Here is a 16,297-nt window from a genome sequence, read left to right as displayed (position 1 = left end):
GACTGAGAATTATCCTGACCTCCCATACAGTGTAAAATACAGCCTTGACAAGGGAATGTATATGAAACTAGATATAACCTAAGTCTGCACTCCATTTTCAGATCATTACAGCCTACATTCAGCATTTCCTGAAAAACATAGGTTACATAATATTCACAGGGGGGAGTAGATAACCGATACATACTTACAGATACTGAAGAGGTTCATTGAAGCAAATTATTAGGAGTCTAAAGAATTTCAGAAATCATCACAACACACTCTCTGAAGCATTATCTGTCTTACAAAATATGGACAAATTCCTCAATCTGTCTAACCAGCCAGCGTGGAGAATAAACAAGAACAAAACAAGAGAAACAAGGCAGTGTTTATAGCACTTTGCAAAAGTGTTATCAAATATTTCCTGACATGCAGCAAGCACAAACACACTGCTGATGGTGCATCTTGTCAGTTTTGATGTTTGCCTGTGAGGTAGATGAAGTGCAACAGCATGAGCATGCATTAAATGACTGATGTAAAACTTTGGAATGAGTCACATTACAAGGTTGGTCTGTGGTCAACAATTAGTTCAGGTCAATTCAACTATACGCCTTGAGGAAACCTAATGGTGTGGAAGACTGGATGTCAGGACCTGCCAGGAGGTGGGAATACTTATCAAAAAAATCCCAAACTGCATGAATCGTCTGGAAAATTGTCCGTTTCATTGGACCACTTTGTTGAAAATTGAGCGTTAGCGAAACGTGTCACATGGCAGGACATACTCAAAAAAAATTTAAGGTAAAATTAAAAAATGTAAAAAATGTCTCCAAGTTTTGCTCTTTTTGAGCGTAATCGTTTCAATTACCTTCAACCCATGTGTTGTGTGAAACTTTTTTTCCTGTCAGGTTGAACTTTGTTAAAAATGCACTGATCAAACAGCGAAATGGAGTTAATCACATTTATGACACTGAGATGACTCTGGGGTATTTGCCCCAGTGAGTGAAACAATCTGGACTGTAAGAAGGAATTCATACTGGGCCGGCTATTATAGAGGATTTGTTCATTTTCAGATACAGATACATTGTACAACAGCATAAAATAGTAACAGCTGTAGTGAACTACTTATTTTATTGCTCAGTCATGTGTTTTCAGGAACAAGCAAAACATCATACGCTATTCCAGTGACTTACCTCTTCCTAACATCTACCTAACATCCCTGCTTCTGCTTGAGTTGTACTTCAGTGATAATTCTGTCAGATGTTTCATATAATGAAATACAAATAACAGGAAACACCGAGATATCAATTCTAACCCATTTTCATGGTGGAGCACAACAATTTAGTGTTGGCTGGATTGAATTATGTTTTAGTTGAAATCCCAGAGTGAGGAATAGGATATAGGCTGCTAAATATTACAAGCTTAATAAACCCATTTCCTTTCTGACACTGCTGATTCACAGAGAAGTTGCATCTTATCAATTAATTGCATTTAAGATGAGCACAGTTGCTTCTATTGAAAGTCACAAACTAATTGTTTCAATACATGCCATTAGATCAATTGAGCAGCAGCTGAAACCTGCAATCTGCATGCCCTGGGGTCAAACAAATGCAACAACCAACACGAGCCTGTCTTTAACCAACTAAACAGACTACAGACAGATTTGTTACAAAATGGAGAAAATGAATCTGCATTAGTAACATTTTTAAAATCATATGACGAAATATCTCAGGGACTTGCTTTGCTGTAGCTTGTGCGACAACCAAAAGTCATAATTAATCATGAGGAGAAAGATATTATCTAGAACAGTGACTACTATTTTAGTGAAGTGTTTTACAGTTTTACTTCAAAAATAACTGTCTGATAAGGGAAAGTCACTTGTAGACGTGTCCTCATATGGCTGGGGTTCCCATGCTACATATAAAAAGGGCTATCATCACTATGTTTATATTCACAGCAGGTCACATGAATACTTGTATGTGGAAAGGGAAGCTGACAGTGACAAACCCATCCAGAAGTATCACCCATGTCTGCCTTTCCCCCTAAACTCTACAGACCTTTATAGCGTCTTTCAGCTCATTGTTTTGGTTTGGTCCACAACTTTACTATTTTGGTTCAATCGCAACAAACTCAACAGCCTCATTTTCTGCAGAAGTGGATTTCAGCAGCATATCTCTGATAAACCCACTGTAGGCTACCTGGCCAGCACCAAATGAAAAAGTGGGGACTAGATGTCAAATATAGTGGAGCATTTAGCGGCTAAGAAATCAGATAATTTTCTGAGGAGTTGAGAGAAAAGCAGAATTAAAACAGAGCTAACTGTCCTTTCATTCATCAGGAGGACACAAATACAACTCCAATTGAATGCTAATGCTAATGTATCTCAACAAGTTCGCTATATCAGTTTAAAAGTTGCTATAATGTCAATGATGTCTTTACAGCTTGTTTACACTGCCCCCAAGTGGCAAAAAAAGCTAGGGAACCACTCATCTGGATACACTAAACTGGACTTTTGGTTGGTTGATATGTGGTTATTGAAATAGAGGGCTGAGCCTGTTTCACAAGATAATGATTGTCTGTAGGCATGGTACAAACATTTCCATGCTTGGAAACAATGATCAATGTAACTCAATAGCTCAATTACTATCAACTACATTGAGAACCGTAGAAATGTAGTGATACTTGGGTAGTTCTGCATTATGTACAGTATCAGATAGTCCTCTGAAGGACTGGTGCTCTCGTATACAAAATGAGAGCTCTCATATACAAAATGTTGCGGCAGTGTTGCTATTTGAACTTGCTTCTGTATCCATGGCGATAGACAGTATGCAAATTAAAAGCATTTTTGTTATAGCTAGAGGGTCATTTCTCTAAATGGCTTTATAGAGCATGTTTTGTAACATGTCGTGAGGTGCCCACAATAAACAAATTCATATACTGTGTTGACTCATGTGTATTACAACATTTATAAACTAATACCCTGGGGTCTGAGTGATACTGTATATTGTTTGGAAATACTGAGAGGATTACAATACCACAATCCCCAGCCTTGTGTCAGCTACAACTCCGGTGGCCTTACTAATCATATCACAGCATTAATGAAAAGGCCTTTTGAACTAGGAAGCCACAACCCGGAAAGCTGGGTGTTAGTCCATGGGTGGTCCGTTCCCTCTTGGCAGCCATTCAGGCCTCAGGCAAGGTCATAATCTGATTATATTCCCACTTTAATCTCAATAAACACACCAAAATGAATTAAACCTGACTCTTAGTGCTGTCCATGGAGGAAATAAAACACCCACAAATAGGTTACAATGCTATTTTATATATTCAGATTTATTTCAATCTAAACTGTGTGTTTTAGCTTTAGTAAATTAGTAATTATCAATCAATAATTAGTTCTTTCACTTCAAGATTTCTCTGTGAGCTTGGGTGTGGGTGTGAGGATGGAGGGTGACGCATGAGAGCTCACGAATCTTACAGATTCAAAAACATAAGGATGCATGAACCTGTTTAAAGTACTTAAATCGGACTTTTGATGCAGCAATTTTACTAGTAATTGAGTAGTTTCATATTGTTGTATTGGAACTTTCAAAGACTTGAGTATTTCTGCCACCACTGAAATACTCAGGTCATAGTCTAGCTGGAAAAAATTAGGTACATCTGTGTTTCCCAGAATAAAGAGGATTTGTGGCTCTCATGTGCTCTAAGGTGCCGCTTACTGATATGATTCAGGTTCATTGAATTCCTTAAGTAAGGAGACTTTTTTCCCCTTCTTCTTTTCTATTTAAATGTGACTAACAATATATAAAGAAAGACAAGAGACCAAAGGGAAGAGAAAAAATGGAAATGAGACGAAGAAAAGAAGGAAAAAACATGTTGACATCAAGAGGAAATAGTTGTGATGTGCAAAGTAAATAGTGGAGGTATTAGTAGGAAAAACTGAGTTATGTGTCTGTACATGTCTGCATGCACAAGGTCTTCCATGTTCAGTGTGTTATATGCATGGGAGGCAGTGCATGACAATGACAATATGAAAGTGGAGCTATAAATAAATATATGTTTAAAAAGGAAAAAAATTAGTAACAACAACTATCATTATTACCATGATCATTGTCACCTAAGTTAGCATGAGGTGGGGTGGAGTGGCTCCCCGGCCCCAGGCAGTGCTCCAGAGGAAAGCCTCTGTAGAGGGTCAGCCCTGACTTTAATCTGGGGGGGCACCACCCAAACCCATAGTTTTACTTTATGACATGCTCCCAAGTCAGGAGCCAAGGAGTGAGCCCATTCAGTTTATTTCACTTCCTTTTATTTCTTCCTGTTTGGAGAGTCAGAGGAGGTGACATTTTGATGGAGCACTTTGATCACACAGTAAAACATTTCTCTCTTCTGCGACTTCACCAAAACACCAAATAATGAGACTTCTTGTCAGATCACTGACTGATTAATTGTTACTTTGTTGCGACAACTGCTGTTTTTCTAACAGGTTGTGTTGAAAGTCAATGCTGACCAGTAGGTGGCACTGCAAAACCACTCAAGTTAGCATACGTGTTTGTACACTGAGCTGTGATGAAGTAAGACAGTGACAGAGGATGTATGTTCATGCAACCTTTCATCACAGATTGTAAGTGTAAGGGCACTAAAACTTCATAATAAAAGGCTAATGATAAAAGAATAATACTAAACTACTGACTGTGTGCATATGTACTTAATGTGTTGTCACTATCATAACTATCACTGGCCACCATTCATCTTCAGTTATCTCCGTCCTGCACTTCACATTTTTTAATCACAGACAGATAAAACAAACAACAGAACTTTCTGTGAGGTTTCATTTATTTATTGTTTTGTTAATGTATGTGCAAGGATAAGAATTACAAAAATCTACACACTATAGAGATGATAATATATCCTGTTCCTATCATACAATGTTATTTATACAAGTATCCTTTAACAGTATGTATATATTCATTCCATTGTACCTGTTACACTTTAAAGATATATTGATCATCCTCATAAGACGGACAACAAACATCACCAACAGTAAACAAGTTCATCTAAACACCCACAGAGCCTGAACTGACCATGTGCAATCTAGACATTATGTAAGCTTCAATGGTACTGATGTGCTATATCATGTTTCTAGTACGACTTCATCAAAATGGAAACACAGAAACTACCGATGCAGCACAGTTCCCTGTAGTGTTTATAAGTGCATTAGTCACTTGAATTGAAGGAGAAAGTTTTGCTTATTTGTTGAGGTAACACAGCTATTTTTTTTTTATAAAGAGACATATACATATATATATATATATATATATATATATATATATATATATATATATATATATATATATATATATATATATATATATATATATATATATTTAAGAACATTTTGCTGATTTTCTTTATTTCCATGTATTAGTTATAGAAGTGACATTTCTATAAATATCCTTAACAACTGTTCTGTATGTAACAGTGGTCTGGTTTACTTCTGCTGTCCACTGACGTAGGCTATTCTGAGATTAATGAATGAAGGAAAAATACAGTTTTGGCCGAGATAAGTTTCTTGTCTCCTGTTATCAGACTTAAGAAGTGTGTTTCGGAATTGCTTGCCAGTACTGACGCACAGTAAATGGTGTAACTTTATCAAATATCAGGGTTTGCATGAGTCCTAATCTAACAATGAAGCAGATACTTCGGTTGTTGTTGATTGTGCTGCTGCACCGCTAACAGTTAACCCGGCCCAGTCCAGGCTACTGGCTGCAAACTGACCAAAATGAAGCAGCTCTAATAAATGGGATGACAAAACCTCTAGTGCTTCAGTTGCCAACCAAATCACTATGCGGCAGTGGGTTTCACTGGGACTGGGATTTTTTCTAGTAGTAAAAACAGATATCTAGACAGGATATCTCCATTTTGTTTAAAGTCATTATGTGTAGAATTATTGTACAATGTACAGAATCTATTAAATTATTCTGATGGCATATGCATTTGCCATCTATGTGTTGCCTTCAACCCCTATATTACTATTCAAGGGCACCAACTACAAATTCTACTCATAGTGGCTTTAACACAGTTATAATTTCCTTGGAACAGCATCTAGTGGCCATTAGAAGAACTGCAGCTTCAGGCAGTTGCACTCTGGTTTCACCATCCAGCCATGATCTGAATGACACTGTGGGATAGGCTTCTCTGTCGATGTAAATGGTGCCCAAGAAATCACAGTTATAGTAGACTACGTGGACCACCAGCACAGACTGGATGTCTACATGATGTGATGAAATATTCTGTTAAGTGTTCCCTTGTAATGGAACATGAAACCAGACACAAAGTCCAAGCTCACAACAACTGTGTAACCTAATAACATTTCAATGAGATGTCCCACTGTCAGAGTTCAGCAAACAGAAGTATTTTCCAGTGCATCCCTTTTTTATCCAGCATGACTATGCAGCAATGGTAGCATTCTATAAAATAATTCTCATATATTTAAATCCTATTTCTGTGTAATATGTCGTTACAATACAGTACATCGACTTGTCCACCAAAAAGTCAATATGTGGGCGGAAACCAGCAGTAGCCATCCTACAATATACAAGACTAGTGGTAATATTCATCATACAGACCAGGTGTCAATGTTTGTTTTGCTGTCAGAAAGAGGTGTAGGGGTGTGATGGTAATCACAACCACTCGGTATCCACAGTGTTCTTCATCCATTTGATTTGTGACCGACTGGAGCTACATGTTACCTTGTTTATCTGAGGATGAGGAGGAGGTGGACGGTGATGGGGAGGGAGCCTTAGGGAAGACCCTGTCAGTGGGGGTGATGCCTGGGCTGCCCAGACCAGAGGAACTAGAGCTGCTGGAGCGGTGTGGTCCCTGCCCCTGTCCGATCACAGGAGCAGGCCGGACAGGTCTGACAGGTGGGGGCCTTAGAGGAGCACTAGGTCTGCGCGCTGACAGAGCAGGTTTAAAAGTGGTCATGGTCTCAGAGGAGGAGCTGCTGCTGCTACGTCGCTGGGCTGCATCCGGGTCCCGGATCACCATGGTGTGGAGAGGGCTGCCAGGTGGATCCTGGGCTCCACCTGGGTGTTTGAGGGGCTCCAGAGTGTCCAGAACAACATCAGGGGCATGTTTGGCTACATTCTGCCGCTCCAGCTCCCGCAACTCATGGAGAGCTGTATTCATGGTTTTCTCTATGTCCTGACAAACATGAGCAGAAGGAAAAATAAGATTGAAACTGACCACTGGTATTGAGGGTAGACATTAAAAAAATCATTTACTTTTTTTTTACAATCACTATCCTCCTAAAAAGATGCTAGAATTGAATATCAATAAAATATTGAATTTGAGACAAGGCAAAAAAAGACTGCTCCTTTTAGTACCAATGAGATCTCTATCCACAAAAACAAAATTTTTAAAATTTAAGTATTATTAGTACACTAACCATAGTGTACTAATAATACAGCAATTTACATAGAATTCCAGAATACAATTAATTTGAAAAGCAGGATAAACCCTCATAATAATGTGTTACGTTGCTGACCTCTGCAAGCGCTTCAGCTTCAAGAGCTTTGTGGTCTCCCAAACTTGCATGCCGAGTGGTGCTGGGTGAGGATCGCTGAGAGTGGCTGTCGACGAAGGCCTTTCTGTCCGGATGGTTGATGCAGCCAGCACTGCCAAATGTGGTGAGACGCCGTTTCTCTGGACTGTCTGTTGGGCCCCTGCTGACAGCCATTTTGTGTGGGCTGCAGGGCCGAGGCATAACCCTAGGGGGCTGGTCTGCAGCTCTGGTGGGGCTGTGACTGTCAGCACTGTTCCTGTGGCGTGTAACTGCGGCTCCATCTGATCGCACTCTCACTCTAACAAAGTGATTAAAAAAAGTTTTTTAAAAAAGTGATAAGAAAGATTTGTACGTACTGTCCTTGGCTTGAGTTTCTTCACTCTGTTCTCTCACTAGTTTAACTAACCCCTACCTTCCCAATGCTGCTCCAAAGCGGTGCTCAGGTGTGTGTTCACATGGAGACCGGTGTTCGTTTCGGGATGAGGCTCTGTCATCGTGGTGCGGCCCACTGCTGGCCTCACTATCAGGCCTCTGATTGCTATCTGAGAACGCATCATCTCTGATACAGACAGACAGCAGAGCATTGATCTCGATTAATGGTCTCTGTCTTCAGGAAATGCTTTGAGAGATCGAACTTTGTGAACGTTCGATCTCTCAAAGCACACGTTAACAATCACGCCGAAAAATGTTACCAACAAAGAGAGCCACATTACTTGTACAGAGAAAATTAATTCCCACCACCAAACATTTACAGCTACAATTAGCTAGCTATTGGTAGTACATACATCACATTTACTCTTAATTGAGCTTAATTTTGTTTCCTGCTCTGTGGGGCAGGGGAGGTTATCAGGCAAGAGGCCGAAGCAGAAATTAAAGGCTGCATTTGAGGAGCGATGTAAGCACTTACAGCTATACAGCTAATTGCTGACTGGGAGCAATTTGTTTTGTTTTCATCGCAACTAATTTTGGCAAGAAAATGTAGAGAACACACAGGAAAATGGGATCATTTTATTCATACTGATCCTTACGAAGTCACGTTTCATGAGGCCAAACACGCACAGCTCATGGGGACAGTAAGAATAGATGCATGTATTTTGGGAAAAGAGAGCAACATAAATCATGACCAAGTCCAAAGAAGCTCTGTTTTGTCCTGTAGCAGAACCAAGGTACTGACTCCTTGTCTGGATCCCTCACAAACAGATCATACTTACATGTCTTGCACCACAATGTACTGATGTGGGATCAGCCCGTCCACACCATTATGTCGTCCCTCCCACCAGTCCTCTGAGGCTCGCAGGTAGAGTAACAGAGAGGCTCCCTTCTTGAAGGAAAGCTCTCTAGGACTTCGGCCAACGTAGTCAAACTTCGCTATGGCCTCGATCTGCTCCAGCTCTGCAACACAGAGAATGTGATAGAAGCCATTTTTAGAAATGTGTATTTCCTGCATCAGCTCCTATAAGTACCGCTGTTGTTCTCACAGTGGACTGATGATCTTTAGTGACTCACCTTCATCACTAGTGTTAGGGCCGGTACCGTTATCTACCTCATCAAGAGCTCCTGGCTCACTGTGGGGGCTTTCACTGAATAAAGAAACACTTAGTCAGTTAGAAACCGAAAACACCCATCTCACATCTCACACCCACAAAAAGTTGCAAGTTGTTATTCATAAAGCTGCATTAAATTCAGAAACAACTGGTTCACTTTTCTACAAGTCTGCCCTAAAATGATACTCATATTATCACATATCATACAACAAACCCATGTCACAAGACTCACAACCAATGGGATGGATTTTTGCACTAAAAAGACTGTCATTTGTGAGATGCCCACACAAGCTGCTGAAGTCCCATTTTAGCCTGGGCTAAATTGCAGAAGGCTTTTTTGTCTGTGAATTTTGTCCCTCATCTTTTACATCAAACTGCATTAGGAAAGGATGTCTTATTACTATTACTGCAACCAAAAACTCTTTCAATGTACATATAGAGTGCTGTTTTCAGCCAAACTTGAAAAAAGTGGACATATCCTTTAAGTATAAGGTGTCTTTGTAAATGATAGTACACAACTTCAAACACAAAAATAAAATACAGAACAGAAAACATAAATCGCTTGTCATATGGACAGTGAAACTCATACTGGATTTCCCATCCAAATGACAAATACACAGAGGGATCGCATAAATATCATGGTGGACCACAAGTGTCAAGGAAATAATAGTCAAGCATTTCATTAATTAATAACTAACTGTACAATAAATTAATGAATGACTTACTTTGTAATTTAGTCCATTTATTCATAGATTAATAAATTCATAAAACAATATATAACATAACAATTCATTAAACAAATTAATTCAAATCTATTTTTTATTGTACAATTGTTATGAATGGGTGAAAGGCTTTATTACTATTTTGTTGACACTTGTCCTCCATAGAAAATGTATTTCTACAAACACTTAATGTGTTTAACACTGTAAATTTTACTATAAAAACTATTCACCAGCACATGTTTGACACCTGGCCCTGTACTCACCAGTACTCTTCCCCTCCAGCCATGCATTTTTCATACACAGGTCCATCCAACTCTCGCTGGGTTGGGAAGATGACCTCATGGTGGATGATAATGGTCTTAATGACCTCATTCACATGTGCCTGGCAGGCCACAGGGTCCTGGTCGTCTGGTATGGGCATCAGCGTGGGGCCAAAGCAAATAGCCAGGTTGTAGGGGTCCATCATGTTCTCATCACTGTACTGGGAGAGACTGGAAAGACAGAAGCAGTGAGTATATCTAGATCAGTGTCGCACATTTTAAACGTTGTTGTGACAGGACTTACTGATTTAGAAATGCAAACAGGTATCTCATGACTATGATCACAGGCCGTTGAAGAGTCACAATTATCTGCTGGAGGTGATGAGCTCTTTCCGCACCCGGGTCAAGCTCTAAAAACAAGAAAGTAACAAAATTTTAAAAAAAGAGAGGGGAACAATTATAGAAAACTACACAGAGCAAAAGCCTCTTATTTGTCAGATGTTTTCCGGAAATGTGACTCACTGGTAGTAGATATGAGGTCGAGGAAACGCTCTTTAGGGAACAGTGGGTTTTCCAGCCCCCTGAAGTAGAGCTTAAGAACGCCTGCCACAGAGTTGATGTCATGATCAGTCTGATCATCCACCAGTGGATCCTCTCCTATAGACATAGCATACATGTAATCAGCTCATTAATCATTCACTGCTATCAGTGTTGATGTAACTTGGCACTGATGCATTTTTAATATGTACTTCAAGTTGGGGGGGGGGGGGGGGGGGGGTAATATAAACATTAAAAGTGCAGTTATGCTTCCTCGTTTATTATTAGCGCAAGATGCTGATCTTATGTATTATGCATCTAAAATGGTTTACATGTCCATTACAAGGTTACATGCGACACGCAGGCTCTTTATTTGCACTTTAGAGGCCTGTGGGAGAGACTGTGGCCTTTGAGGTGGGCAAAACGCAATTTAAAATCAATCAAGAGAAGATGGCCAAGCGCACTGGGACAAACCTCTTTCAAATGCATTTTTAATGTCATTGACTTCGACCTGGGAGCCTGGAACTCGAAATATACCTTGCTGCTGAAGACCTGGGGAAAGGCAGAGGTGTTAGTGTAGAATGAGGAAAAAAGGAGGTATCACAACAAATGCACACGACACCCACGCACAAAATATACCATCATTTCATTTATATCATTTCATTTTTCACATTTATAAGAGTAGAACCTGTGAATGATACTAAATTGAGAGATGACCAAGAAGTCCTCATAATACTGGAAATCTGCAGTGATTAACACCACACTGACTAATGCGCCTAGAAAGTATTAACACACATAAAAAGGAATGTGTTTGACAGCCTGTGTGTGACCAGATATGAAAGCTCCACTGAAAGACCAGAGCAGTCTGCAATTACAAGAAATTAAGAAAAGGAGGTGTTATGAGATTAAGGCTGCCAACTGCTAGAAGACAACTCATTGGTCGTTAAGATCTTCCTTAACTAAGACATTTTTTTGGTTTGTTTGTTTATGGAAATTAAACTGTTTGTTGTAAGTTATTCCTAGAAAACAATCATCACATCTTTGACTAAACTATAATATTCACAAACCTTTGTTACAAACAAGGACTAGATGCTAAAGACATCTTTTAGCATAAGTGTAATCATCAGCAGAGGGACAATTTGTTATATGTGTTATAAGACACAAAACATCATCAGAAATAAAGGATATTTTACTAAAAAGAGCAGCTATTAAATCATCATAACATGAAATGGACTTGATCCTCAGTCACATAAAATCATGTAACAAGCAAAGCCTTTTCTTCTGCTCTCCAATGTAGTTCTTTCATGAGACAATAGTGTATGTTCATAATGTAGGACAGTACCAAACATCAACAGAGCATCTTCATCATCCCTTATAGTCTGGAAACAATTTGTGCTGAGCATCAAGAATATAACAATGATATTTGTCTTAAAAAAATTAAACAAGTAATATAAAATAAAGACTTCATCCAGGTATGTCTGAGCAAAATGTCCCAGTTAAAGATCTTTCCAGTGAGCCACCTCACTGTGTGTCTGACAAACTACCAGGGAGGATCAAATATCTCTATAATGAAACTTATTTGTATAATTTACATGTTCATAGAATCCCACAATAACAGAACCAGAATCTGAAACACACCGAAGAAACAATTTGAAAGATTTTTAATTTGCAAATTGTAAAAAGAAAATGTAATTATTTGTTGACTGCCCTAAAAAAAGATACGGTGGACAGTGTGTTGTCTTAAATTCATATTTAAAACAAAGATATCTAAAAATTCACCAGCACTGATAACACAAATGACTCCCTGACAAAATTTCAGAAGAAAAATAGTAACTTATAAGGAAAGAGTGACAGACAAGGTATGCAAAAGTGAAGGTACATATTATTGTGTACAAATTTGTGGAAAGACAACACATGAGCGTGACAGGGACCTACCATACAGATTGATGTATCGAATGCAGCTCTCAACAACCACTGGTATAGGCTGACCTGAGTCCTACATTACCAGAAAGAGTCAAATGATTATTATCCTCAGTAAATGGACAGAAAATCATAGACAACAAGTAATCATGCCAGCAGGGTGTTATAGTCAGAAGCCTATACAGAATTAGCTGAGAGGACATTGTTTACTATTTAGTGATTATTACATAACTGATATTTAGTGCACTGAACAAAAATAAGCAGAAAAAATTGTGTTAGTGTTGCACCACCATTTACAGTGTTATAACTACAGTATTTTCACACATCAGGAATCCCAACAGGACAGAGGCACAGAAATGTTGGTTAGCATATTGAAAACAGTGCGATGATCCCGCCCTGCTATAAGACAGAGTACCTGACTCCTGGCACGGACATTCCGTCTTCCCCTGGGCAGAGAGCAGTAAGGCACGTAGACAGAGGAAGAGAAGCAACAACAACCACAACAGGTTAGTGAGAGAGACAGATCTTACAGAGAGAGAAAAAGAGGAGGCCTGGCCTGAGAGAATAGCCAAAGCATCAGTGCCTTGTGGGGTGTGAGACATGAGGACATGGCTCAGAGGGGAGTGTGTAGGAGGGAGGGCGCTACCCCAGATGATGGGGGTGGGGGCTGTGTAAAGCATTTTTTCATCCAGAAAGGAATGTTTGACTCAGAATAAAACTCTAAAATTCAAGGTTGAATTATATAGCCTCAACTAACAACTATTTTCATTGTCAATTAGTCGGTCTGTTATTTTCCAGATTAAATCATTCCACTGGATACGGAAATGTCAGAAAATACTAATATTACTTGATTCGATTTTTTCAACACTCTTAAGATATTCAGTTTAGTACCATATAAACCAAATGAAAGGAGAAACCTGGAACTAAGGACCATTTGATATTTCTGCTTGAAAATGTATTTTAATAATTGATCAGTTATCCAAATAGTTGCAGATAATTTTTTCTGTTGACAAACCATTTAGACTCTGCTGGATTCTGATATCTATCTCCACTGCCGATGGTGAACACCCTGTCTGCCTGCCCCTGTTTGATCGAGCATTAGAGTGGCCATGTGTTTATATGCATAGCCTAACATTGCTGGTGCATGGCCAACTGACATACATAAAGCCAAATTCATTCAGTGTCTGGAGGAGGCTGGGGCTCACAAGAGTAAGAGCATCTTACAATGGTGTGGTGCTTTTAAAACAAACCATCTTTAAAACATGTTTGATTGGTTTTCATCTGACCCTGTCTTCCTTAAATTGGGCAACTGTGGTGACAAGGCAATGAGCAAGAGGAAAGTCAGTGCATGAGTGAGCCAACGTTTGGGTAAAAGAGTGGTCAAAGGCAAGAGAACCCCCAAGGACTGCTAGCGAGACAGCTGAGCTCATGGAGAGACAAAGAGCACAGATGGGCTAATACCTGAATGAAGGCCTCCATATTGCCGTTAAACAGCTTACGGTTAAAAATGGAGCGAGGTCTAGACTTCCGCATTCTCTGGGGTTTAGGGGGAAGAGTGGGGGGCCTGGGGAGATGGTGGGGGGTGTACGGTTGGTATACGGTAAATATGAATAATAATGCAGTTGGTATAACTAGATATCAAAATAATGACATTTTCTTTCTAAAATGTTTTTATTGCCATATCTTTACCCCTCCGACAAACAAAGCATAGTTCGACAATTTGGGAAATCCGCATTTTTAGATGAGGAGATTGACACCACTCTCATGTCTGCAGAATAAAAATGAAGTCACAGCCAACAATCGCTTAGCCTAGCAAGTGGTAAACTAACTGATTAGCATAACCTAAAATAAGCCAATCCAGGGAGAAATGCTTCATTTGTTTTATCTGTACAAAAACCAAAGTAAAAGGACATGTTGTGGGTTAACTAGCTATTTCAGGCTAGCTGTATCCCCATGCTTACCATCTTAATGCAAAGCTAAGCTAACAGGCTAATAGTGGTATCTTCATATTTAGAGTACAGTCATGACAGTGGTATCAATCTTCTGATCTAACTCTCAGCAAGAAACCAAATAAGCTTATTTCCCAATATGTCACCCTTTATCAAAGTCGGTGAAAATGACTACAAGGATTTATCACACATAAAATTCAATACAGATTCGAATGAAATCTTTCACAGTTCAAAATGAGTAAAAGCCAAACCCTTGTATTCAATTAGTCATGAAGCCTGCCTTGTCAATATTTGTTTTCTGCTCAATTATTATTATTTTTTTCAACAGACAAACAGCAGGACATTATCCATCTCACTGGCATTTCATTTCTTCGTGTTAACATACGTTTATAGATTAAAAGTAGGAAGAACAACCCTGAACAACACTTTCTCTAATTAGGCTCCAACCCATTATTCAACACACAGGAGGGAAATGGGGACTAAACTCCTATTCCCACACTGTGGTCTTATTTCTGTCACATCCAGGGACACAGGAAGGATTTTACACATCATCGCCTACTTTATTCACCCTCTTGTCACTGGACATCTTACCTTGTTGTTCCATATTCAGCCCTCTCCCCTAAAAGGAAAAAAAAGCAGAGAAAGACTAAATTAGTATACGGTAGTTCTACAATCACAGAAGTTGGCGGTATGGTTGAGTGCTGGCCGACTATACAAGGCTGGCAGATGGAGACGGAAAGGGGTGTTATGAGAAAACGGCATCCATTCAGACAGGCTCAATGGGGTGAGCGCCGTGGCTGCATTTGACTCACTGCCAGGCAGCGGTCATTCAGCGGTCGCCCTAGAAACAGCACAAGAGCCCCAGAAGGGGACGGCCTGTCTACTCGCTCTGCAAAGTGAAAACGTATCCAGGGGCAACAAGAGTGGGAGGCTGTGGGAGCTGATTTGTACAGTGTGATGATTTCGTGATATCTGCACCACATTCGCACACACATCTCACTGTACACAGACAAATTAAGGCCTCACTTTGATCATTCAGTCAGAAATGTTTGTTAAAGGATCACGTCATGTGCAAAGCAGCTTCCAGCACAATCCTACTTTATGTCAAACACACATTAATTCCAATCCTAAAGCAGTCCCTGCATGAGTGAAGTAGAAACACAATGACATGGAACATATACATTTTTATTCAATCTTTTGGCTGAGGTTCATGCATATTAAATATGAGGAATACATGAGCATATATGAGTAGCAAAAGTAATACCTTTCATATAGAGTACTAGTAGCCCATGTTTGTTTTCCTTTCTTTTCAAATTCTGTGCCCTTTTAGGTCCAAAAACTTCCAAGCTGTCATGTGAATGACAACATCAGTATAACACAATTTTTCATTCTATTTTCAAAGCATGGACAGAGCCCAAAATGGGTCTTTAGACTCCCCTATCTCCATGCTGTAACTAATTATCTCATTTTCCTAAGTAAAAGGTTCTGTGTGTTTTGGTAGATGCAGCTTGAGCACAAAATAGCGTTTTTCATTGAAATGATCAAATTCCACCATAAAGGTTTTTTACCATGTACATCCACTAAGAGTCTAAAAAACTAAGACTAAATTATAAAGACTAATCTATAACCAAAAGCAGATGCCTGAAACATTTCGAGCAACACAATGACATAGAAAGATAAACAGTAGACCCTTTGTAAACAGTAGACCCTTTTGGCTCAAGTTGATGTGTATGAAATATATATAAACAAACAACAGCATGACTTAGCCCTGTAGCTAGTGACCTAATTTGTAAATGACAAATTCAGTACAACATAACTTTGTTTTCTA

General features: G+C 39.3%; 1 protein-coding gene across 3 annotated transcripts in view; it reads right to left on the bottom strand.

The window, feature by feature from the left end:
• Nucleotides 1–5,332: 5,332 nt before the first annotated feature.
• The window catches only part of LOC139630601 (SLIT-ROBO Rho GTPase-activating protein 3-like), a 32,089-nt gene continuing 21,124 nt past the window's right edge, over nucleotides 5,333–16,297 (bottom strand). The window contains exons 11-22 of one of the 3 annotated variants that reach the window (XM_071494208.1): nucleotides 15,061–15,088; nucleotides 13,982–14,084; nucleotides 12,536–12,596; nucleotides 11,075–11,152; nucleotides 10,586–10,720; nucleotides 10,368–10,473; nucleotides 10,067–10,294; nucleotides 9,044–9,117; nucleotides 8,749–8,929; nucleotides 7,950–8,096; nucleotides 7,520–7,835; nucleotides 5,333–7,176 (exon numbers count right to left, since the gene is read on the bottom strand). In XM_071494208.1, the coding sequence (XP_071350309.1) occupies nucleotides 6,712–7,176; nucleotides 7,520–7,835; nucleotides 7,950–8,096; nucleotides 8,749–8,929; nucleotides 9,044–9,117; nucleotides 10,067–10,294; nucleotides 10,368–10,473; nucleotides 10,586–10,720; nucleotides 11,075–11,152; nucleotides 12,536–12,596; nucleotides 13,982–14,084; nucleotides 15,061–15,088 (1,922 nt within the window). In that variant the 3' untranslated portion in view covers nucleotides 5,333–6,711. Of the gene's footprint in view, nucleotides 7,177–7,519; nucleotides 7,836–7,949; nucleotides 8,097–8,748; nucleotides 8,930–9,043; nucleotides 9,118–10,066; nucleotides 10,295–10,367; nucleotides 10,474–10,585; nucleotides 10,721–11,074; nucleotides 11,153–12,535; nucleotides 12,597–12,935; nucleotides 14,085–15,060; nucleotides 15,089–16,297 lie in introns of those variants that run through there. The other 2 variants (XM_071494209.1, XR_011693191.1) reach the window with 2 other exon arrangements.

Source organism: Trachinotus anak, unplaced genomic scaffold, assembly GCF_046630095.1.
Source record: "Trachinotus anak isolate AG129_WGS33_773 ecotype Australia unplaced genomic scaffold, CSIRO_AGI_Tana_v1 ptg000013l, whole genome shotgun sequence".
Lineage (NCBI taxonomy): Eukaryota > Metazoa > Chordata > Actinopteri > Carangiformes > Carangidae > Trachinotus > Trachinotus anak.
Note: the sequence above shows the minus strand (reverse complement) of the source record. Positions and strands in the feature narration are given on the sequence as shown.